At 42.3% G+C, this 25,929-nt stretch overlaps 1 protein-coding gene across 15 annotated transcripts in view; it reads right to left on the bottom strand.

Moving 5' to 3' along the window:
- Positions 1–25,929, bottom strand: part of EYA4 (EYA transcriptional coactivator and phosphatase 4) — a 671,943-nt gene that overhangs the window by 369,812 nt on the left and 276,202 nt on the right. For 4 of the 15 annotated variants that reach the window (XM_085612256.1, XM_085612255.1, XM_085612260.1 and 1 more), the window contains exon 1: positions 19,493–19,789. The exons of 8 other annotated variants lie outside the window; for them this stretch is intronic. In XM_085612256.1, the coding sequence (XP_085468382.1) occupies positions 19,493–19,642 (150 nt within the window). In that variant the 5' untranslated portion in view covers positions 19,643–19,789. Of the gene's footprint in view, positions 1–10,336; positions 10,449–19,492; positions 19,900–25,929 lie in introns of those variants that run through there. 3 more of the 15 variants (XM_085612261.1, XM_085612266.1, XM_085612257.1) reach the window with 3 other exon arrangements.

Genomic DNA, 25,929 nt, shown 5'->3' with positions numbered 1-25,929 from the left:
TTGGCAAAGGCCACTTTTACTCTCTTTTGAATACAAACACTTGGGAATGGGAGCTTAATTTCTATGGGCTTTGTTATTGGCTCTACAAAAACACACCTCAGTGTTTATTTCCATCTGCCACTGCCACTTCCTCTGCATCCTCAGGCACCTACCACAAAGCCAAGGATGGTGTTACATTTTCCTTTCTTCAACTGTCTTTTTCACCTAGTCTATCAACAAAAGAGTATCCTGAAAATGAAATACCTCCCCAATTCTATTCACATTGAGCACATCACACAAGCAAAGCCGGACCCTCCTTAAAATACTTTCCTGAATCCTCTCCATACTTCTTCATCCATTATCCATCCTTTCACCCTTCCTTGCATTCTTTCACCCTTCTTTCCCTTTAAACTTCCATCCTACCTTTCACCTTTTCTTTCTTATTTTCTTCCTGCTTTCTTTCCTCAATTCATCTTTTTAATCCTACTTTTTCTTTCTTACCTTTGTCTAACACGCCCTTCTTTTCTGTGTCTGTCTCGACTTTTGTTCTCTATTTTCTTAATTTTTCTTTCTCTGTTTCCTTTACTATGCATATCAGACCACAGCTCTCCGTCACAATATTTCCTAACAGTTTTATTTAGGAGTATTTCGTCCGCAGGCAGAAAAAGCCCATTAACAACTAATGAAAGTTTGAGGGTGACCCAGTTCACATGCCAATCAGACCCAGTGGGAATCCCTGCTTAAACTGTCAGAGTGGGGGGCAGGGGTTTACTACGCCTCTGTTTGCCTAGAAAAAAGGAAACAAGAGGTGCAGCTATCCTTGGTACCAATTCTGCCATTGAGGCAGAGCTGCTTCCTGGTGGGAGGTGTGTTCTCCTGCTCTCTGCAGGCAGTGAGCTCTGAAAGGTGGTGGTCAGGCAATGGTCCAAGACAAACGATAATGGGTAAATATTAGACTGAGATTTTTAGATTAATTTGGGGTGAGAAATATTTTTCATGTTGCAAGTGTTTGGCGGGGAGGCACACTTGGCTGATGGAGGGATGGGAGGGCTGTTTTTTATATTTTGACGGAGAGACAGTCAGTTTGAAGCTGGTGAGCGATCCTTGGTAAGGTGGAAATGCAGGTGCATTTAGGACAAGGCTTGCCAGAGAGAATGCCTGCCATGACATTGTGCAATAAAGCACCACACAGGGGTTATATGTCTGATGGTGTGTTGAGAAGGAATATCCACAATTTGTCACTCAGAGCAGTTGCAGATGAGATGACAGCTTCAGATGAAACCTTTCGGATTGGTAATCTGCATTCTTATTGAACCCAGTAAGCAGCTGTTAATCCAGAACTGTACAATGCAAAATAGAGTCAGTACAAAGGGGATTCACAAACTGCGATCAACAGACCTGTCCAAGTGACTTTCAATGGACAGATAGAATGAGTGCAAATGTGTTGCAGACAGTAACGCACCCCTGTATTTTAAACGTACTCTATTTAATCAGAAACTGATAAGAATGCTGCACATAGCCATCCTTTTACTGCTGAAGTTAAAAATAAAACACATAATTTCCTTAAAATGTGAATAAGCTTTGGGATGGAGCAGACAGCATGATACAAAATGTCGAGCCCTCTGACAAAAATGACTTAGAACTTCTTAGACTCAACTACCCACACCATTTGTGTCTAACCAAACGAGCACTAAGCCCACCTGATTGGTCATGGGGGGAATGACAAGCAGCGGTAGTCGCAGGTGCAAAGGCTTGCCTTGGAGGTGTCTTGAAGATGGGATATTGACCCATAACCTCTAGTTGAGAAGAGCAGGTCTGGTTCAAAGTACCTGGACAAGGGTGCCCAATATTAGTCCGCTAAGGCTGGAACCATGACAGATATTCATTCTATCCACTGACTACATAAATTTTTCTATTTAGAGTAAGGGTAAAATGATCTTGTGTATATCTAACAAATCTTATAATGTTACTATCAAATTGGGTAATATTAACATCTGTTATTTACAGTGCTCAGAAATGGCAGAATGAGACTAAAAGCACTATATAAAAACCAAGTTAATAACATTAATAATATTATTTGGTTCTGCCTTCACATGTGGACCAGTGGTGGACAATACAACCCTAAAAGATGCTGTTTGCTTCTTGATAGTTTCCTAGACATTGTTCCAAAACACTGACAAGCCTCTAAAAAACCACAAAACCTGGAAAATCCCCAAATTAACAACAATTGTTAAGGGTTGCCGGTCAAAGTCCTGGAGTTCCAAATAATGGCTCATACATATCATTTTTTTAATCTCACGTGGGACACCGTGGCACTCCGCTTCAGTACTTATTATTTGTCCTTGCTTTGATCATTCATCATCTGTGTATTTAATCTATGTATAACAGCTCCATTATTGCAAATACAGAAAAAGATCCGTCTTTTATATACATGCTCATACGAACATGGGACCCAACAATACAAAACAACTCCACATATTACAACACGCACATCTTTGCATTTAAGTGCCTATGAAAGACAGCATGATCCGTCAGGAATGTCAACTCTAAAAATAATTTGTTCCAGGAAGCCCTCTCCCACTGAACCACACGTGTTGCCCCCCATCTCCATGCAAAACAACGGCCTGGAATTCCAGCAACAACGGATCTGCCGGACTGTGTCTGCAGTAGTTGTGTAAAGATTGTCTCGGACGTACCAAGAGCTTTTCTAATTTAAATTTCTATGGATCCTGGGTGAGCAATAACATTTGCCTTCTACTAACAGGAGGACAGTGAAATACAGTGAGATTTTGATCCAATGGGATACTGAAGCTGCCATCAAGCCTGGTAGCCAAATTTAGTAGTCTACCACTAGACAAGCATAGCAAGCATTCTACTGCATATGGCTGGCAGCGCTTACTTTGCAAAAAATAAATTTGGAAAATGCAGGAGCACAAACTTTTCTTAGGAGCCTATCTCTGAAGTAGAAGATAGCCAAAGCTGCCTAGATTGCACCTCAAGCCTTTTTCTTCCTTGACTCTTCACGTCCTGGTCTCCAATATTTCACTTCCGCCTCCTTTCGATCTCAGTAAACATTGATTTGGCACAGGAATGGGAGAGGCAGTGATTGTGAGGAAAGGAAAACAACAAGATTTCCTCCCTCCATTCTGTTAGTCAAATTGTCCAAAAAAATGCAGAAGGAGGAAAGGGGGAACATCTCAGCAGATCCCAAGTTTACCAATGCCATGCCAAATGAAGAAAAACTGTCTGGTAGTAGCAATGGAGTTACAGACTTCTGCTTTCGCAGCTCCTGCTGACTGTTTGATGTTTGTCAGGTACTACTGTGCGTGCCGCAGCAGCTGTCAAACATACGCCGCAGGAGCTGAGACAAAGTAAACGCTTCAGAGCACCATGTTTTTTTTTTAACCACCCGTGACTCTCAGGAAGCGATTTCTTTTTTTAAGTCCGGACACTCCACCCTCATAGGTCACAGTGCTACACTGGCCATCATTTCTGCTCCCATGGTATTTTCCAACTTAGTGCTAATAAGACAAGGGCTTAGGTCTTTCATTCCTCGTGTAAACTAATGGGATGGACTACATGGCTATATTAGCACAATAAAATGTTGGGAGCTTCACCAAAGACTACAGAGTTCCAGAGGGCAAATAATGTCTGATAAAGGCCTATGCTCCAAAATTCCAATGTCTGTCTTTATGTTTAGCCCTCTTTATTTAGAGCATTCTATCCTCAGTGGATGAAATGTTCTAATAGCATTACAGCCAAGTGGGGCTATACCGGTTTTTAAATGCCCTTAACCACATTTTAGGCCCTGGTCTGCAGTTTGGGTTTATAACTCAGATTGAGAGCATTTATCAGCTGGAATAGCCATCTGCAGTGGGCTTTAGTCCTATGTTAGAAGATGCAGCCAATGGATATGCTACTCAGAATATTTAGAATGAGGTGGCTTCGTGCTAATTAATACTTGCTTTCAACAACTTTTAAGTTATGTTGTACTCATGTCCTAGCTCCCAGTCATAATTTATCTCAAAACTTTATCTGTTGAACTTTTCTTATCAAAGTGATAATAATGATGTCGCACAACACTGTCTGTCATCCAACATTACTTGGCAACAACTTTAGGAACAAGTTCATAGTTCATTTATGTAGTTTTTGAACACTTAACACTTAGAAGGTATTTTCTGAACCAGTGTGTGCTAACAGCGTTAATGGATGTTTGCGAACTGTATTTTGTAGTTGCTAAACAAGTGAAATGTGACTTTTGCTCATTACAAAGATGTCCTCATCTTTAGGAATTCAGCCATTGTCTTGCCTATGATCAAAATAGTACTGCATTGGAAACCTAACCGATATGCAGCAAGATTTAAAAAAAAAAAAAAAGAGAAACATAATGTGAATATAATTCTTTGATAAATGTATTTGTGACCTTTACAAAATTCCTATAATCCTTGGTGTACACTTGCTTTTATGTGCAAATCATTGGTATGCACAACAAACCCCTCTGTTATTTTTTTATAGAGTTTTATATAGTGCGAACTCGACCCGAAGGTATCAGAGCGCTTTACATAAGCACCAGTTTCGTTACAGACGGACACATTCTTTTTTTTGGGGGGGGGACAGGGAGATTAAGTGATTTGCTGAGAATGAAAGGAAGTTCAACTTTATTGCCGAGACTCAAACCTGGCTCCCCAGCTTCGAGGTCGACCGCACTAGTCGTGGGTCACATCCTCTCCCATTGCTCAACACTGTCCTAAGGAGTGTGTACCAGAATACGGAGTCCAGAATATAGTGCTAAAAAAATATTGTAGAAAAAATATTGACCATGAAAATACCATATTTATAAGTGAAATGGACGTACTGTCTAACTATATATGCACCTTGATGATCTATAGATCATCAAAAGAACAATAAATATGTACTTATCTGTATATACATAGCTTCAAAATATTTCTTCCGAAGATATTTCTGTAGCACAAAAAGATTTAAAGGAGGTACGGTGAAGGAAGGAGAGTGTTTAAGGAGGGGGCAGGGATGTGTACTGCCTAAGGGGAAACCACCTTTGTCCCGCTTTTTAAGTATTTTTTTTTTAATACACTCTTTATTTTATTTTTTAAGTTATTTTAGGGGCTAGTGTTGAATAGAAGTAATGGGAGGTAAAGTGATTTTAGGGTTCAGGGATGGACAGGAGAAAAGGGAGGGAAGCATGATTTTAGCATTTACTGGTGTGTAGAGAGAGGTAAAGGGAGGTTACGGGGAAACATAATCCTTTTGAAAACACTGTATGTCTGATGACTAAAACATCATCTAAATTATAAAGAAGGTAACCAACAAATAAGTAAATGTGACATACCGGTAAATGTTAATTCTTAAAAACAGATACTGTCTGGCAACATCCCGAAAGGAAGAGAGTATGTTTATAGCTTCACAATCACTAAAAACGACAGACGGCCAAAAAGTATGCATGTTGTGGGCTTCCAGTTTTATAATTTAGAGGATGCTTTATTCATCATCAAACATGCAGTGTTTTCAAAAGGTTTATGTTGCCACACTTATGGCTCAGAGACAACATTTTCGTGTGAAGAGTGGTTCACACTGTAAACCTGGCATGGCAGTTCAGGGTTGACAGTTCCTATTGGAGTAGGACCAAAACTGGTTTGCATAAAGCTGGTTTCTGTGTAGAATGGCACAATGGTTGAAAAACGATGGTCTGGAATGTGGCCCAGAGCAATAGCCAGTGGCTGAGATAACCCCTTGAGTGCCCGCCCCTTTCCCCGCCCTGTGCCGGCCGTTGCATTAGCGGGCGGGGTCTATGACGAGCTGGACTCGTCATGGGCACAGCGCCACCGCGGCCCATGACGAGTCCAGCTCGTCATGGGCATTCAAGGGGTTAAGTCAAGCACTCCATCACCTTGTTTTTGCAGCTAACTCACAATAGCAGCATATTGTATTACAGTATTCACTATTTTCCGAAAGAAATCATGATTCATATATTTTTTTTTTAATGGCATTAGTAGTTTAAGACTACGTTTGTCTACAAACATGACATTCCAGGGTCACATTATAATACGGTGTGTCAGGATCGCCGTAAGTGACACTCATAAAGCACCATGAAGTTCTCAAATATAGTTGAAGGAAGGGATCACAAAGCATGAGGTGGGCTAAATTTAGCTATATTTTTTTCATATTACAAAAGACACCCATGTTCTCTTTTTCTCAGTAATTAGGCGCGCTGGTTTTGCTTTACTGTCTGCAACCAGGCAAATAATGTATTTCTTTCTGTCCCATTAGCAGCCCTAGAAAACAAGCTTGCAAGCAAAAATGGTCAAGTGGGCATAATATGTGTTGGATCCTGTTATGTGATTTTATTCTTAACATGCTTCCTTATGTGCAAAAGAAAGGAATGCTCGAATAGCTAAGGGTTATTTTAGTTGAAAGAGATAAACAACTTTTGGTACCCACTCTAACCTGGGAGGTTAATCATGGTTTAGTCTTTTGTCACAGTAGTGGGAGTTGAAATCCGTGCCCCAGAGCAACTGGCTTCAATTCTTTTTAAGCCCAGCTAATCTCGCCTATGGCCCTCCTTAACTAAAATAACCTGGTCAGGTCCACACGGATGAAAGAACTCAAACCATCACCAAATTTATATTTAACAAGATAAATATTACGAGCAGGCTAAAAAAATATTGAGGTTTCTTGGCTTTCATTCAAAAAAATCTGGACAGGCTGTGAAGACAATGCTCCAAAAAATGTTTACAAAAAAATGAGTCCATCTGTATTTTACAACATAACCACATTTAACGGGTCAAACACTGCAAATACTTCGTGCCTCCTTGCCATAGCCTCGGGCACAAGTCCACTCTTTGCACCCAGAGTAGGGCTCTTAGTCAAGAGTTTAAAGGCCATCATTATTTAGGGTGGCCACACTAAGAGCTTCCAGGAGGAAACCCTGGGGAGTGTGAAGGATACTTAGTTTAGTATGAATACATTTAATACAATGTGTGTTCATCCACAACTACACCACTAATAGTGCTCCCATAAGACTTATGTGTGTTTCTTAGTCACACATGATATAAATAGCTCCTAGTAGCCGCAAACAGAGAGAATTTATAATGTCAACTCAGACAACAAGATCATCCTAAAAAACAAGATATACTGAAAAAGCAGCAAAATTATTAAAATTAATAAGGTCTTAAAATGGAAAGACCCAACAGTAAAACCGTCAGAAACAGAGAGAAAACAGAAAGAAAACAAAAGACCATATAACATCAACGTGAATATATGCAACCTGCCAAAGGGATGAGCAACAATCACACAATATCAACGCATCAGCAAATATGTTGCTGCGTGGTTAACAGACAGTACTTCACACGCACTGGAAAGTTGCCTGAAGGTAACACAAAGCAGTGCAAATCGCTGCTTTGTGCCACTCTGCATCAAGGGGGCATTCCATGGGTCATACACAGGCGTTCCAATGCAACCACCCATGGGTTTTGACGTAAAATCGTATCTAACAAATCAGACACTGCTTTGCGTCACATGAAAGCAGGCATTAAAAAGGAGAAATGCTTTTGTTTCTCCTAAATTTCCCCTCTTTGCAGATCAGCACAAATCCTAAGTAAAAAAGTTTTAAAGTTAGTCAAAGCATAGTATTTTGTACTGGAAGGGCAACCTTCCAGTACAAAACCTAAGCTAGACACCTTTGCACTTTGGCGCAAAGGTTTGTGTGTCTCTGTAGCCTAATTGTGTGTCAGCGCTATGGAGAGAGCAGGATGGTGCCATATTTTTGTAGTTATGGTGCTTCCCTGCTCTCTCCTTCTCACACAGTGCAGCAACTTTTCTGATAATCTGGGCCTTAGTCTTGTTTCCATCACTTACTCTAACTCACATTCTCCCACTTGCACATTCTCACTCATACTCACTCCCGCTCACTGTTAAACGTATTCATACTCACTGCCTCTCATTCTTACTTACTAGCACACACGTGTCTGGGTTAACTAAATTATGTGGCAAGAAAAGGCAAATTATGCAGCATGATGAGGCATATTTTAGGATAGTATAATTTCATTATTTTGTCATTTTGAGACTTGTTAACACTTTCCGGGCATAGGTTGCACCTCTTTGGTACCAATTTAACACATAAATATAGGAATAAAAAGCAGAAAGGTGACCAGTCAACCTTTGCAAAGGGGCTTCCAATATGCGGCAACCCATGTTGCTTGTTTTTTTTGTAACTTTTGAACCGTTTGAGCTAAAAACAAAATCTTTTCTTGTTAAAATCTGGAGATTACGCAGCAGATAATGGACTATGTGGCAAAAAAAACATAATCATGCGAACTTCCGCTCAATCACATATTCCCAGTGGCCCTGTTAATAGAACTGGAAGCACATGCCTATGGGAAGTTGGGATAGAACTGGAAATCCTGCCCCTGTTTTACTTTGTGGCTTTTTATTGGCTTTAGGGATGCACTGATGTGCATCCTGACAGCCCCATGTTAGCAGCTATACATGTGCAATATTTGTGCATAAAGAAATGGATAATGCCTGTATGAGGGGAACATAGTTGAACTACACTTCTCAGATATCTCACAGTTTACCTCCCAGAAGGTCCTTGTGTGCCTCTTGCTCTTTTTTGTTTGGTGGACAGACCTATAATAGACTGAAGAGGAGGATCAGAATGATACTGTGGATAGACAGCACCTGGCACTTTGACCACAAAAACTTTCTGCCACCACAGCATGATTTTCCCCAGATTGCTCTGTCCTTGTGTGTTCTTCCTCTTGCTCATTCTGACTGTCTCTGCAAGTGGCAGTTGGTGGTTGGAAAACCTTACGCCAAAGGGAGAACAGTGTCTGCTCCATATCCAAGACACATTTACATCTCAAAGGATCCAAACCGATAAGTGTAATCCTGTGGGTTGGCACACCTACTTCAGAGACATCGTCCACCTGACTCCCCTCTTTTCGGAGTCCACCTGTTTTAAAGCTCAAACTTGGTGCTCAAAGACAAAAGTTCACAATTACATGTTTTTCTTTAACTTTGCTTTTCTGCTCCGGCCCATATTTTCCTTCACTTGAGCTACAGTACAGTTTAACTTCTGTTGCACTGCCCATAGGAAGTCACAAGGACCTCAGCACTGTTCATCCTGCCCTATGTTCCTCTTGTCCCTCTCTTCACATGTCACTGCCTTCTCTCTTATTCCCTGTCATCCTCCCTTTTTATTTATCACCACCTGACCCTTTCCACACCATACATTTCACCTTTGTCTCATTTCATAATGAACATTGTCTCCTTGTCGCAGCCTGATTTTCCCTGCTATCTCTAAATTTTCTCACTACAATTGTAGATCAAAAGGACATACCAAAATGACATAAAAGCAATGAACATCAAGAAGATCTTCAAAACAAATTGCACAAAGAGGGTCTGGCATTGAGAGGGGATAACAAGAGAGGCTAAATAGAGATTAGCACCATGTGCCCAAACTCTTGCGGTGCAAAGTCAGTTTAAAAAATCACCATTCAAAAGGGTGAAGTCTGCTCGATATCAAGAAGCTCATCTCAGTGCCTATTTTATTAAGGAAAGGAAGTTGGTTGTTCTTCTGGAGATGGGCTGAACACTTAGAAGATATAAACTTCATAGAGAAAAGTAGGATCTTGTGCATACAGAGAGAGTGGAGCTCTGCCACAAATATACCTGATCTTGTAGAGCTGAACTCACTACTCTGCAGGTAGAACTGTGCTCCAGCACAGATGCAGCCAAGTCCCTACACACATCATACACAGGTAATTTCTATCATTGAGCTGAGTTCATGCATACGTTGTACTACGAACCTGGGCAGACAGAGCTGACCTCTCCCAAGTATGCAGCTGAACTCCATTGCAGAAAGTGGTGAGCCCCTGTGCAGACATAGATCATGGTGAGCCAGCTCATAGCCAGAGTTGAGCGTTTTCAGTATTCATTCCTATAATGTAAAACTTGAGGTCCTGCGAGTTCTGAGAAACCAGGGTCAGCTAATATTCTGTGGTAGTATCACACTTCTCTCACCCAGGTTAATCTTCAGATTGGGAGTGAGAAGGAGAAGGTGGGAGGGAGGATGACGTGAGAGAGAAGGGAGTGACAGAAGCGATTGAAGAGAGGTAGAGAGTAAGACAAAGTAGATGGTAGTGAAAGGGAATTAAGCATGTGTGCAAATATGGACAGAAAAGTGAGAAATAAATAAGGAGAGTGACTGAGATGGAAAAGAACAGAGGCAGAGTGTAAAACAGGAGTCACCAGAGTGAGAGGTGTATGAACAATGCCACAACAATAATATTAAGGCAAACTTTATGTTATATTAAGGGTATTTGTGAAGTGCACAGCTCACCCTGGAGAGTATCCTGGTGCGGAGAAAGGAGGGGTTTTGTCGGCTGTGACTGTGACTTGTCCAGGTGGAGAGCGATGTTTTCATTTCTTGCGGGGCTCAAGTACTGAGCAAGTAGCTGAAATGTGTAGGGTTAGGTTGTTACAGGCTTTGTGCATGAGGTAAGGGAAAGCTGATTCTTTGTATGTGGGGATGTAATAATAATAAATTATTGTTCGATTAATAAGAATCATTACAATCATAAGAACATAAACAATCATATATGTATTAATTCATACGATTGAATAAAGAGAAATATGTATGAATAAATAGATCAAAAGGGGCCCACTAAAATGTCATCGATTTCAGCAACCATGCTACTTGTGTTGTCAATAATTTAAGGGTATCATGCCGTACTAAAAACATTGGTACCACATAGAAACAGTCTACAAATAGCTTTTCAGTTGTGGTTGGGCACTATCGGTTATATGGGCAATTCAATTGGCAATAGAATCTCTCCATGTTTTTATAAAAGTAAACCAATGCCCACTATAGATAGTATAAATTTGTTATGCTACCTCTGGACATAAAAGTGCCCACGGCCGTTTGATCCTTAACTTTTAGTCAAATAATCCGGGTCATTAAAGTGCAGGCAGTGTTGTTTAAAGAAAAAAAAAGTCACACATCTAAAGCCTATTTCATAATTATAAAATGTTGCTAAATCATGCAATCCTCAATAGAAGCTGCGGTATGAAGTGCAAGTCCTTCCGCTTAACAGGGTCCTAATGTATTGCTAGTTTGGGGGTGATAAACTGTTGAGCTTCAGTATAAGTATCGGTGAAGGGGAACAAATGACCATTTACAAAACTCATGCTCATCATCAGGCAGTGGTCAGGCAAGGGACTGCGTCCTGTTACCCTGGTTTTGCCCAAAGTTTTTAAAACTTGGTAAAATAATAAAATATGAGGTTCTGCAAAATCAAAAAAGAAGCAAGGCTTCAGATGAACAACTAAATAATGACTTTCAAAAGTTAAGTGCTATGAGGCTGTTAGTCTGTACAAGCAGTCAGCTTATCGGAATACAAATTGAAGAGTGCCCGAGAAAGGATTGCGGGTGTCGACGTATTAGTCCTCCAGCTGGCTGAATCTTTTTGCTGCGCTTGTGACAAACTTAGCAAACCGAATGCTAAGCACCATGTTATACATGTTCAGGGACGCAATGATGGTCTGTTGACAGGTGGGAACACTGAGTTTGTTCCATTCTCCTCGTAGGTTAGCCCTGCTTTCTTTGAGCAGTGCTGGGAAGAGGCATACCAAGTGTTCGAGTGGTTCCTTGATGGTTCCACAGTCCCTGTAGGTTGTGTTGTCACTTATGCAACGCCAACTGGCTAGATGGTAAAGGACAGGTAAGATGCCATAATACCTTGTTTAAACCCAGCTATGATCGACCAGGCATGTGGGCGTTTTGCCAGTTGTGCTCTGTCCAAATGAACTAAGCAGACGTATGCTCCTCTTAATGTACATTTTGAAGACTTGCTGAGATGGTTGGTGTTCCAAAATTCTTTTGCTTCTAAAAGCTGCAGGGAGTCTTCTAGGTGTTGGTGATGTGTTTGCCCTAGTTGACAGGCACAGCATTGAATCCAAGCTGCCTGCTCTGGACTGTGGGGGATGTGTGCAAGCAGAATTCTGGCTGAGCAGAAGTGTCAGGTGAATGTGTTGCATGTGGGTTAGTGAATGAGGAGACAGTGGAGGTCTTTGTGTGAGGTGATGTGAACACGGGGGAAAGACTAAGAGCCTGATTTAGATCTTGGATGATGGGTAACTACATCACAATTGTGATGGATATCCTCTCCGCCGAAACATAAATAATAGGATATAATGAGATTTATATTTCGGCCAATAGGATATCCGCCACCGTTGTGACAGAGTAACCCGTTCGCCAAGATCTAAATCAGGCGCTAGGTGTGAGCCTAGCCGTGGGGCTTTTTTATGGTCTGAAGTCTTCTAGCAGTTAAGACAGTGATTTCGTCAGAATGCCTTGCCGTATTCCAGCTTGCTGGTGATGAGGGCCTGGGAGACCATCCTTCATTGGCTGACTGGGAGCCATTTGAAGATTACATTGAGCATTGTTAGGGTGTGAAAGCAGGAGGGGGTGACTACGCCGACTGAAGCAAACTTTACAGCATATTTCTCACATCTCGTTTTGCTCCCTTCATAAGAAGTCTGACTTTCGCTGTGTCACTGGGCAGTGCTGTTTATGGATGGTGCCAATACTGATCAACAAAGAAACATTTTGGTCTCCAGCACACATTTATTTTAGCCAATTAAGCACTGATTCGGAGTGTAGGTGTTGCACATGTGACAGATTCACTTGGCAGCTATGTTTTAGAATTGTAAAAGGAGGTCTAGTCAGCTTTTAAATTGTGTTTCACATGGAACATCAACCGTAAACCCTTCACATACTGAGGGAATTTGGCGTATTATATATTCACTTTCCTGACGTTGTTGAAGCATGCAAACCACAAAATGATTGGAGGGAGGAGTAAAGCATAAAGCTTGTGAGGGCAGGTCAGCTTCAAGGGTGCAATAAGAGGAATTTCAGGAGCCTCTGTTAGTGCATATGCACTAATCGTTAATGTATGGCTTGGTGGCACCACAAACAAAGGGAAGGACTCCAATCATGGTGCCCTCAAATCATGGTCCCGTCAGTGGACAAAAGCACTGAGTACTCACCTAAACTGCTAGCTGTACCCTCCATTTTCCTATGAAAGAGCACCAGGCATCTGTTCAGGTGAAGGAACATGAGCTTGGCACTGACTGAGGGTGCAGGTGTTGTGCACTGGCTGGAACCACATGAACCCTTTGAGGGTGGTGCAGCAGGGTTATGGGTAGACATACACTTTCCCACATGCATGGTCTACTCACAGGTCTCCTTCTGACCATCTCAGTCTAATCCTGCAGATGTTCTCATGGTGTTGATGCTCACCTTAACAGGGATGAATGTATTTTTTTACATGGATTCATCTTCACCAATATGGCTGCCAGCACTACTTCCCATTATGAATTTCTGCTGCAGCATGCACACATTTAAATCTGTGCATCTTTTTCTAACCTTCTTTCATTTGGAGAGAAAGAAGCAGTGACTGAGTGTAAGTTTGGCTTAGGTATAAGGGCGTATTTTAATGAATTAATTTATAGATCACAAATTGGGAACTGGCTGTACAGTTGTGATTTACAATACAGCCTCATTGCTCTCACAGCAGTGTTTAGTCATTTTAAAGAAGTATTGCAGGCCCAAAAACTGAAAAAAGAACCCTAAACCGTTTGAACACTACCTTAGATGACAGAAAATACCACATTAAAAAACATACTCCTCCCCCCCCAGTCTCTGTCCCACACTGATGAGTACAATAGAGATTATGGAGAAGTAAAATAAAATTCTTTGAGTAAAAAATTCAAGTATTACAGGTATTGTTGCCTTTATTGCACAAAAAAGTAGTGGTATTAAACCCACATACTTTTAAGGAACCGTGAAATATGGAAATTATTACACGGTTACGTGTGAAATACAGATTTGTCACCACTGTGCAAAGGTCTTACATTGTTCAGGCTACTAGTATTATGCAGCTTGGAGGACTAAGGCTATAAATTATGAGACAAAAAATGCACATTATGGGGCACTTTGTGTGGCGGTATTATTTTCATCTGTTTGAGTTGGAAACAAACATTTTGGTGACATCTGCATATTTTGGAAATTATGTGGCAAATTCAGTAAATCGATAACTATGCAGTAAACTCTGCAGCCACAGAATCACATAAAACCATTCAGCTCAACATACCCTATTATTTTATCAAAAATTGAATTGTGACAATTAAACAAAGCTTCTACATTTTAAGGTCCAGTCAATGCGCATTGTTAGCTGCACACTTTGACTAAAACAGCTTGTAATATAAAAAATACATAACAAGTACCTTGCCATTTCCATCACAGACTTCTGGTGATATTTACAAACTACAAGGCCAAAGATATAGCAAGAACCCTTCAATGGTAATATTGGACCAGATTACACAGTAACCCATTATGCATGCTCTGTATTCACTTAACTTTAAACCATTCTGTATATGCAAATAGCTCAACCTAAACCTTAAACAAGAGACAACTCATTTAGCAGCTACCCAAGTATAAAGCATAAAAAACCAAAATAATTTGCATTTGATCCACTCACTAGACAGCATGAGGAATGCGGCCTAATATCTATGTTAAAACATCAACAGAACATGAGTGTTCATAAAGAGTGGTGGAATTGAATGTTTGAAGCTTTTTTTTAAAGTTCTAGTCATCAACTAAGAAAGGAAATGTGGTCTAGTGGCTAAACTGTCAATCTGAGGACCTCGAATCAAATCCAGCTTGGCACTGAATGAAAATTGTGCAATTCTGGGAAATCACTTAATCACAAAGTGCCTAAAATTTAAATGTGTGAGATATTAGTGTGTTTGTTTAACAAAAATAGTTAAGCCACCACTTGATGAATACAATCGTGCACCATTTTCCAATACCACCCATAACAGGCAATGCTCTGTAACTCTCAGATTAGGTCCGTGCTACAAAAATACCAACACATGCATGCTTTTACATTGTGATCAGGTCGTATTCCACAAAAATCCAAGGCAAAGTTACCAAATTATGAATGCATATCCACCCACACCGTCCGTCGGAAAGTAATTTTCAGTAACTTCGTATATTTTGGTGCTCTCCAAGCATTGGGCCTCTCTCCGCCTTAAGAAGGCCAAACTGGCTCCACAAGGAGATAAAATCCCCTGTGAGATCCCCAAATGTGTTACACATATGCCGAGGCACTTCCAAAGTCAGTCCAAGTCTGTATAGTAGGCATTAGCCATCATCATGAAAAGAGGAAGTCCACAAGATATGCATCTTTTATTTTCTTGCCACAATCCAATCATAAGCAACAGGCAGCCGACACGTGTTTCGTCCAAAAGGACTTTCTCAAGGCAGCAATGAAAAATGTCTTTCTTTTTGTATACGTCAAGTCGTAGCTCCAAATAGAAGAGTTTCAAGGAACGAGCCTAAAAAATGCAAGTAAAAAGCAACCTGTAGTGTGGGCGTTAGTTCGTAGCTGCCCCCACTACGGTGGTTCATCATGGGCACGCCCTTGATAAGCCTGCAGTACTGGTGACTATAGACTTGTCCTGGTGTAGGACGCCGAGACACCGCCAAACGACCTTTGGAGGTGTCTCTGCGTCTTACACCAGGACGAGTCTATAGTCGCCAGTACTGTAGGCTTATCAAGGCGTGCCACTAATGAACCACCATAGCGGGAGCGGCTATGCACCGACTCCCACACTACAGATTGCTTTTTACGCTCGTTCCTTGAAACTCTTCTATTTGGAGCTACGACTTACCGTATACAAAAAAGAATTAAATTTTTCATTGCTGCCTTGAGAAAGTCCTTTTGGACGAAACACATGTCGGCTGCTTGTTGCTTATGATTCGATTGTGGCAAGAAAATAAAGGATACATAAAAGGAAATAAAGAACATCTTGTGGACGTCCTCTTTTTATGATGATGGCTAATGCATACTATACAGACTTGGACTGACTTTGGAAGTGCCTCGGCATATGTGTAACACATTGTGATCAGGTAGCCAGTTTATTATTCTCTGTGGATACCCCTTCCTTTTGAGCTGTTGCTGAGCTCATCGTATTTTGTGACAGCTAGAAAGTAGCTCCCATGATTTTCTTTATCCCGGTTTTATCTGCATACCTCGAGTCTACTTCTCTGTGTCTAAGGGCGCACTTTATTTGGCACATTGGAATATTCTCTCACACACATCTTCTTGTTCACTGGAAGCATTACACCATTCATGCTACTTTTAATCAGAAAATACAGTTTTCTAGTAAGCCTTCAGTGCTGACATGCACAGGACTCACTTGGTACCAACCATCTTGCAGACATCTGATACTCGCAGGTCTGGTGGACACTCTCTGAGCTTTAGCAGTGCAAGGTGTCTCAGGGGAATGCATTTGGGAAGGCAAAAGATTTGGCTTTAATTTGCTAATGCAGGAAAGAACAGGGATGGACATACTTTTTTTCTATGTGTTAGTCAATTAAACCTAAATCTGTTGGCCTTCTAAAAGTGTATTCTAATGCTTTCTCAGTTCCCAGTGTGCAAAATGGTAGTCCCACCAACACTGTTTAGTTCTACTGTCAGCCCCCCCTCAAGTTTGGGTCAAGTTGCACTCCTGACTTAGAGCCAGATAGAGACCCCTTTCAATGTCCATTCTAAAATACTACCGGGGTTGAGACCCGGAGAGCCCCGTCCTACTTAAAGCCCTGGTGCAGAAAGTAAAAAAGTGAAATGCTTAGGGCATTGATGAAGTGCTTGAAGGAGATAAATTTCCTATGTGCAGAAAACACAAAGAAAACATTGGTAGTAAAGATGATAGTTGGAACGGTGATGGAGTGCAGAGTGGAAAAATATAGAGTGCTGAGGCTGGCTGGGCGAGGGCAGGTGAGAGTTGGTGGTAAAAAGGAGGGGAAATGGAGGTGAAGGAATATTGATGAAGAATGGGTGTTCGATATGGATAGGAGCATGCTGAGAAAGCACAATACCAGCAGAGAGACCGAGGGCTTCTAAGATGGAGGCAGTACTGAGCTGGAATGGACGGATGCTAAAGCAAACGATTGATGCTGGGGTGTAAGATGAGAACCCTAAAATTGCATAAAATGTGCCACTGGAAAAGGGCAGATATGCTCACAACAATCTTGACTCATTCTAAACTATACTGTCTGGAACTCTTCAACTGCCTGTGTGAAGCGTGTGCACTCTACTAAAATACAGGTAGAAAAACGCAACTTTAAAATGAATACTTATATGAAAATGAATAAATCAATATTGAAGCCAGTCAATTTTATGTTGCCAGCTGTCATTCTACTCTGGTCTGTTTCTGACTTTTGGTGCAGTGGTTTGACACACAGAGCATGATAAAAGGTGAATTGCAAGACAAGGTACTATGGGAGCTGGGTGTCGCAGCCTCAATTTTAAAATATAGGCAAGCAGATGTAAAAATGACATCCTTGCTGTGCCCTGTAATATGTTTTCTATAACTGAGTGACTTGGTAACACACAGATCCTGCTAGGATTGTCAACAGTAACTGTGGCTTTCCTTCTTCTAAACACAATTGAAGAGTCCCGAGAATCTTCTCGCCGCTTCATGCCGCATTTGTAGCCATCAATATCTGTGATGAATTTGAGCAAAAAGTGCGAGCTGTGATGATAATCTCAAGAGCAGAGGTTTGGCATTCAAATGCACACTAGAAAAAACCTTCATCCATGAAGAGTAAACAAATACTAATGCAGAATGACAAAGATAAGAACGGAAGTACCAATAATTAGAACAAAATTGCAATAAAAAAGAAGACAACAATACAAAACAGTATTTGGTGCTAAAGGAAAATTAAGCTGACAGAACACAAGTGGCTCCTTCCTGACAAACCAAAAACGTTCAGTATTGCCAGTCGAAATAATGTTGTAAACATGCGTGAGGGAGAGAGTCCGAGACATGCTGTACACCGGCCTAGGATCTGCCGAGACAGGCTTCCAAAGCACAAGCGTGACACGCACACAGACGCTGCGTCAAGCGCTGCGTCAAGCGTCTGTGTCCCTCTGACGTCCGCGCCTCCTGCACCAAAGCCGTCACTGGTCAGACGTGTGAGGCGCAACGCCGCTCTCTGCACGTTTTAGAGATAACAATATAAAAACATCTTACGGCGGGCACGCCAAGACCGCTCTGCGCAGAAACCTCCTAATGCCGGGGAGAACGAATAACTAAAGAGTCGCCGGCGTCTTACACATCATTCATCTGAAGTGCGCCTTGGAGAACAGTTGGCAGCCCGAGAAAAGACGCGTGTAACCGGACACTGGGGCTCGCGGGTCACCAGACCATAGGAACTAAATTAAAGAAGGCCTGACGGCAGCAGCGTATGCTCCCACCCTCCACAGGCCCCCTCCACCCCCACGAAATATACACGCCGGCTCCTCTCACAAGGAAATTTAGTTTCGCAGGTGAGCAGATCCACGACCTGCGATAAGAACTAGCAGGAGGAGGAAGTACAATTGTGGGAACAAAATCACCCAAACAAAAGACGTTTTTCAAACTCGCTGGTTGACACCAGTGCACCTGTAACACAAGCAGATTCGCGTCTACCTGGGAAACATCAAACAGGAAGGAAAAAACTATTTTGTACTATATTAAATGATCAGTGAATTAAAGACCAGGTGTTGTATTAAATATTTTCAATAAACATGCTTAAATTAGTTCTGTAGCGCTATAACAAAAAGATGAATATCAGATATAGTTAGAAACGAATAAACACTTGCAATAAATATACGGAAGCGCTTTCCTTGTGTAGTCCGAGCTGCGAAATTAAACGCCTCGAGGTGCACTGCTCCCGTTTTTCTTGGCCAAATAAGGTAACTGAGGCACAAAGTGAATCACTTATTTGTACAAGATCAAACAGTTTGATAAAAAGGAGAAGCCAGGATTCAATGCCACTAGTTTCGAAATCTGTAATCATTTTTTGTGAACACCTGGCAAAACCTCTCAGTATAAATAAATATTTAAAAGTTTTTCAGAGGAACGAATACGTCCTGAAACATATTTTATGATAGGTAATTATTGCAAACTATATTTGTGTACTAAAATTGATTGCCTCGCCATAACAGTATGACCATTATTTACAGCAAAAACAGGTTCATTACCTGCTTAAAGGTATCAGCACAATTTGCTAAACGTGATGAATACAGTGTACAATATCACATTTCGACACAATCTTTTTAAGCTATTATATTTCAAACAAGCGTTCATAGTAAGTAATTTATAGGTAATCTATGACATGAGTAAAACTTAAAATTGTTCATTTTAATAGCGTGCTACATGTTTGACATTTGAAATAAACATGCACTATCGTAGTACAAATGCTAAACTAAAAAAAATATCAGAAACTTCTTCCTCCTTAGGTAAAGAATAACATAAAACCGAGTTGACATACTTTTTGGAGGCTGGTACAGGGCACGCCTGAGTTGTATACACATTTTCCTAGTACCTTCTTGAACCAGCATCCATCCATCATCAGTCTTAGTGACACAATTAAAGCTCTCACCTTGTTTGTTGTTATAAACTGGAATCCCCAGCGCTGGTGTCTGAGATGAGCAAAGTTAAAGGGAAAAAAAATAGCAAGGAGTATCCCGCGGCACGAGCCAAATCCCACTGCGTGTTCCGAGGTGTACCAGATTTCAGAGCAGCAGCCCATGCGCGGGGGGTGTGCAGTGCCCGCCTTGCGGCCGCCTCGCCTTGTTCGGCGGCGCGCAGTCGCCCAGCCCGGGCCGAGCGCACTTATTTAGGTAAACTTAAAAAAAGAGAGAAGCCCGGGACAGTAAACAAGCCTCGCCGCGGCCAATGGCTCTCCTCGCCCTTCTGTTTATAGTTCGGTGGCTTGCACTCCGAGGTCACCGCCATCGGCAGCTCGCGTCTTCCAGTGGGGCTGGCTCGAGTGCGCGGCGCTTATCCCAGAGCTCTTTTAATGAACCCACCTTCCGAGGTGCCTGCTTGCCTGCTGTCACCGTGACGCATCTGGCGCTCATTGTGCTAAGTTCCTGCGGCCGCTGCGGGTTTCTGCAGGAAGCCGAATGACTGACAGGCTGTGACCGCGCGCGACATATCCACACAGCACTACATAGCAAGCGAGTCTTTCAGCCATCATAACACTTCAGGTGCATAGTAGGTGTAACCGGGCACGCCAAGTCCAAAACCCCACACATCGGGAAAAACGCACTGTGGTGTTTTCTACAAGCCTTGTGGTTATCTTCCATCCTTATACTATGTGTAAACAATAATAACACAGCGTAGTAGATCTTCATTGTGTCTGTCCACAAACCAGAACCATAGCGTGGGCAGGACACATACAAAATCGTCCCTTCTAATAAAAACAAATGATTGTCCTAAATATATCAAAACCTTACATCAGTTTTGTTTGGCATAAACTCGCAAACCCCAGTTCCGTGCAATTTTTGGCACATTGGATATTTTTAGGAGTCAGCACGCGACAATCCAGGTGAATCCATGGAACTATGTGATGCTGCTTTAGTGTGTAGCAATTGTGCAATACCGTGAGTTACATTTGCAGTGTGCATTAGTGGTCTATACCAAATGTATAACTGAAGTACATATCCAATGTGCAATGATGGTGCATAAATATTCACTTTACAATAGAACAATCATGTCCAATCCCCATTGTACAATAGTAGTGAACACCCACGGTGTAAGAGCGGTGGATATTCATGGTGCAAAGTAGTGTATACCCATAATGCAGTAGTGGTGTACATTTACTGTGCAAATGAAATGTGTATACGCTGTCAGTTGTGTACACCTTTTTCCCATAGTGTTGTACAACCATTGTGTCACATCATAAGTCCAGTGTGTTATAAGGCGGAGAAAATCAGAGCTTTGACTCCTGCTATGTCCTGGGTGTTACAGGCAGTCTGGGAGCATAGGCAGAGACTGTCTCGATTTCTCAGATGTACAAGACGCTGGTCCTACATACTGCTGAAGCCGGGCTGTCAACGGATAACTCCTGCCAGCAGCGACCGACGTCACACCGGCTCGCTGTACCAAAGGAATAATGCCATCGCAACTGCCTGGAGGGCTCACTGCAGCCACGAATCTTAAATAAGCCATTTCAATAATAGGACAGGCTCGCAATACATGTAATATAATGCATTCGCAAGCCATCGGAAACCTCTATACTTTCTTCAACCCCGCCCCCCACAAAAAAAAATCAACAAAACTTGATGCCACCGGGCGACTTCCACATCAGCATACGTAATTTCTGTTTCTCAATTAGCCGCATAGCCTTGCTCGTTGCAAATATCTGCGCAGATGTAGATTTCAAAGGCACTGACCTCGAGAGGGCGCTCTCGTCCCATGCAAGCAGCCCGCTCGCCTCCCAGAAATAGTTCCTGAGTGAAAGTTACACCTGCAGCACATTTGCGGCACCGGTTTTTGTCACCACCACAAAGTTTTCAATGACAGATAGCAGCTTGGCTCTGTTAGTGCCAATAAAACTTGATTGATGATCTGGGCTCGAAAGCTATGTCAGTTCAGATTAGGAGATTGGTGCCATCTTTTGACAGCTTCGGCGCTTTATTAATAGAAAGGAGTTCCAAGACTGCAGGGGGCATTAATGAATATTTGGATGCAGCCATCTTATTGGGCTGCAAATGTTTTAATGAGCTCCACATACTTGGAGAACAGTTTCCAGATTTAGAATTCACACAGCGTAAAAGGCTAGCTGAACAGTCGCCATTCCAAATATTAAGCATATATACACCCAGAGAATATTTTATTATGTAAACGGATAGGAAAAGTTTACAATTAGTGCAAAGTCAGCACACGGTAACCAGACTGTCAGACTTAACCCGACACCAGTTTGTATATAATTTAAATACAAATTGACAATAGGCAGGGATGCGGTTTGCAAAATGGACTTAAAATAGTTAAATTTATTAGCGCCGCGAAACGAATTCTCAATCTTCGCGCCTTCGGAGGTCAGCTGGCGGCAGGTTATAAACGCTGCAAATGCATGAACGCTCTTCAACCGTTTCTATTTTGCTGATGGGGCAAATGTGTGGTTCTGATTAAGAATCCGCACGGTAAACATCGGCAAAGGCACAGTGGGTGATGGACTCCTTAAGTACATAACACGCTGACGGTGGTAGGATAGTAATGAAGGCATTCCACATAAAAAGGAGCGTTCCACAAATCGGCATACGTGGTTTTTAATAAAGAGTAAAAAAGAGAAGCATCAAATAAATGATGTGCTGATCATGTTTAACATAGAAAGGGCAGAACGTATCTGCGCAGTTGTGAGACGGTGCTTAGACATGAACGCAGTGTACTCTAGGCACTGCATGGGATTACCGAGTCACAGCCATATTTCGGGTCTCTTCGGCATCTGAGGTGACCGGGATAATCCTTGATGTGGCCCGATTCCCTGATATTTTTAAATCAGCAGGTGTCACACAGAGCTTAATCTCTTAGAAAAGGTCACATCTACTGATGTCAGAAAGCTGCTTTGTGAATCAGACCACCGCAGTCTGATGACGGCAGGTAGTGAAGAACGTTAGTGGATTCAATGGGCGGGTCTGCCTGGCAGTAGGCTTTGTGAAGTATATTCTCTTGCTCACAGTCATGGCCTTTGCTATTATGCGGCAAAGGAGGGTCAAATTATTAACCCTGGGCGTAGTTCGCGTAGTCGTGCAGCTACGCGAAGTGCACTTTGCACTACGCATGCTACGCGTAGCTACGCGAACTGCGTAGTGCGGTAGGGAAATGCTGTTCGCAATGATTGCACAGTGCCGGATGCTTGTCCGCACTGTGCAATCATTGCGCACGGCATCATGCACAGTGCAAGCAGTCGTTTTCTGCCGCTCAAGTAGATTTGTACTCGAGTGGCAGCTTTCTCAACGCGGACTGGTAGTTTCTCATCGCGAGCGGTCGCAAGCATACGCGACCACTCGCAATAAGAAACCTGACCTCCCCGCGTTGAGAATCTCGCCGGGAGGTTTATTTTCCATGTTCGCAATCGTCAACTTGAAGTTGCCGATCGCGAACGAGGAAAAAGTCTCACCTGGATGTTGATTTTGCTCGCTCGAGGTTGCCAACTTGACGCTGAGGACCGCGAGCGAGCAAAAAATGCCCGCTACGTTTTACAAGGCTTTGAACTGCTGATGTCCATTAAGTGGTGTGAAAGCTCTCCAAGGCATCGGCACCAGCCTCAGCAAGGGTTTTTTTTTTTTTGAGGAGGTGGGCTTGGGGGCAAGAAGGAGTTAAAAAAAGACTGGCAGATACTTCTCGGCACGAGGTCCCGCATTATTCAAGGTCCCGCCCCTTCCTCACACTGTGTGATTGTTCTTCAAGTCGGCAGGTATGGGCTCAAATTAAGCCCCGCCTATTTTTACTGCCTTGCCAAAAATGTCATCTCATTAGTAATTGTTTCACAACCATACAACATTCAGCAGCTCAAAGGTGACCAAGTAACCTTTCCAAACAGTTTGCCTCTACATGTTTGAAACAGGTGTCCCCCTTTTTATTTTAGTAACTTGATTTTTTTAAGCTAGATTTTGTTTGCTATTGAAATCTGCAAACTTTGCGACTGATGGTGAATTATGTGGCAAGCGCAAAAAATCCACAATCATGCAGAACATGCTGCACTTGCAGAATAACACAATTCTACCGAACCTGTTCATGGTAAACCAATGTGGGTTAGATGTAATTTTGGGGAATCATGGCTAGAAGTGTCATTCTGCACTATGCAGGAGAAGTATCTTTTGACACCCTGGAGGTGCCCTAACGACTGCTGCGGCAGCCTAGAGTAAATACCAATTGAACAGACTATCCAAGAAAGGCCTTAAGCCATGGCAGTATCCACTTGATGGGAAAAAGAAAGGTGTGGCAGAATGCTTGCATCAGCTTCCATTGGTAGAAACAGCTAATTGCAACAGCTCCGGTCGGACATTAAGTCAAACACTGCAATCCATTAGGATGTTATGGTTCTTGCTCACGGTCACCAGTGCTGTCTTGGGACAGCCCCAAAGGCCACAGTGTTATCCAAGTACCCCAAAGAGAAGGGATCTTTCAAATTGTAGACATGCTGGGGTTATGTTTAGAACTATTGGTCAATATCAAACAGGAAACCACAAATAGCAGAGGTCTTCAAACACTTTTCTTCGACCCCCCCCCCCCCCACCCTCCCCCTCTTAAGAAAAATCTTTTGAAGTCTGGCCCTCCTCTGAAATGTTAGAGTAAGGATTGGGGGAGCCAGAGGGGCAGGGATGAGGCAGTGGGAGAGCAAATGAATGAGACTATATAACGGGTACTTACTCTGTAGTTCATAATCAACTCTAAATGAGAGACATTTTAAAAGAACAAATGCATCAAACAAGAATAGAAATTCACCCAAAAACACTGCTCCGATAATTGGCGTTTTTATGAGCCCTTCGCACACATGGACTCCAATGCAACTGTACCTCGTGCACTAACGACAGGTACAACCCTGAGTAGCAGACTGACTCCTCCGCCTCTTTCATCCATTCGCCACCATCCGTGTTCATCACTTCAATCTGAAAACAGGCCCTGCTCCATTAGCTCCAAAATTCTACCCTACTCTTTACAGTAAGAATGCTCTCAGACTTAGGACTTTAAGGAAAATGACCCCTATGCCCCTTTGGTAAATTAAGACTGTCATTACTGTGATGCAGTAGCCCCCGTCACACTTTTGGGCTCCAGTGGCACTGCACCTCCTTCTTTAATCACAATAACTGCCTTGAAATAGCTCTGTCTCCTTCGCCCTTTGTTAAAGACACGGGCCCCCATTTTGCCCCATCCCTCTCTACGCCATCATTCTGAGGCCCAAGCTAAGTTGTCTCTTCAGCTTCAATTTTCCCTTCCCTTTAGCCATTGCTCCCAAACCTAAATTAACTCAGGCACAACAAGGGTGTACTAGCGCTCATGCAAGGTAGGGAGGATGGTGAGGTAGCCATAATTGGTGTTCATTTGGCTACTCACACCTCTAGGCCACTGCACACGCAGCACCAATGACACATACTGCATTGCATTTATGATGACATCAGGGATGTCATCAGTGATGTCACTGGCCATGACATGAATGATGCAATATGCGAGGTCATAAACAGTGCAGGGGCGCAAGTTATAGTTAGCTCAATTAACTATAACTGCTGAATTTCTCTAGTTTTGTATGAGTGAAATATCAGCCCAACTATAACGTGCCTGTAACCTTTGGTTTTTTCACTGAATATATATAATATTTTTCAGCCTTCAATTTACTCTGGTTAACAAAATATGTAATTCCCTGCCGAGAACTGAAAAGAGTAGCAATTGATTGCATATTTGTACTCCAACATATGACAAAATTCGCAATAACAGGTGTTGGCATGCTTAACTGCAATATACGGTTATAATAGGTTCCTACACCATTAATACAATCTTGAGAGGATCCAGATTCCTAGTGAAATAAATTGCCACTATTTATGCTATTGATTTCATGGAGTTTTTATTCAAGAAAATGCACATCCCAAAAAACTAACGTTAAAATCAGTCATACCTGTGAGTAGGCCACCCTGAGACTGCACTGTTTTATGTCCGACATACAAGCAAGTTGTTTGCAGTTTCTAAACATATCCAACGATGAATGCAAATAGCCATTGATAAATCCGTATTCGTAAAGCGCAAACTACTCACCCTTACGGGTCTCAAGGCGCTGGGGAAATTAAGTGAGCTATTGCCCAGAGTCACATGGTGCTGAGCTGAGCTGCCGCCGGGGATCAAACCGTGAGCCCTGTGGTCCGAAGTCAGCTGCCCTGGCCGCTGCACCACACCTCTCCACTGTAATATTAACTTTTTTATATAATACTACATACGGGCAAACATGAGTTATGCCTGCCATAGATGTACTTTATCAAATACAATGCACAAGTTTGGCATCAACAACACTTCTAAACAGGCATGTGTATTTTTTGGGGG

Source organism: Triturus cristatus, chromosome 6 (assembly GCF_964204655.1).
Source record: "Triturus cristatus chromosome 6, aTriCri1.1, whole genome shotgun sequence".
Lineage (NCBI taxonomy): Eukaryota > Metazoa > Chordata > Amphibia > Caudata > Salamandridae > Triturus > Triturus cristatus.
This window is presented reverse-complemented; position numbering and strand designations above follow the sequence as displayed.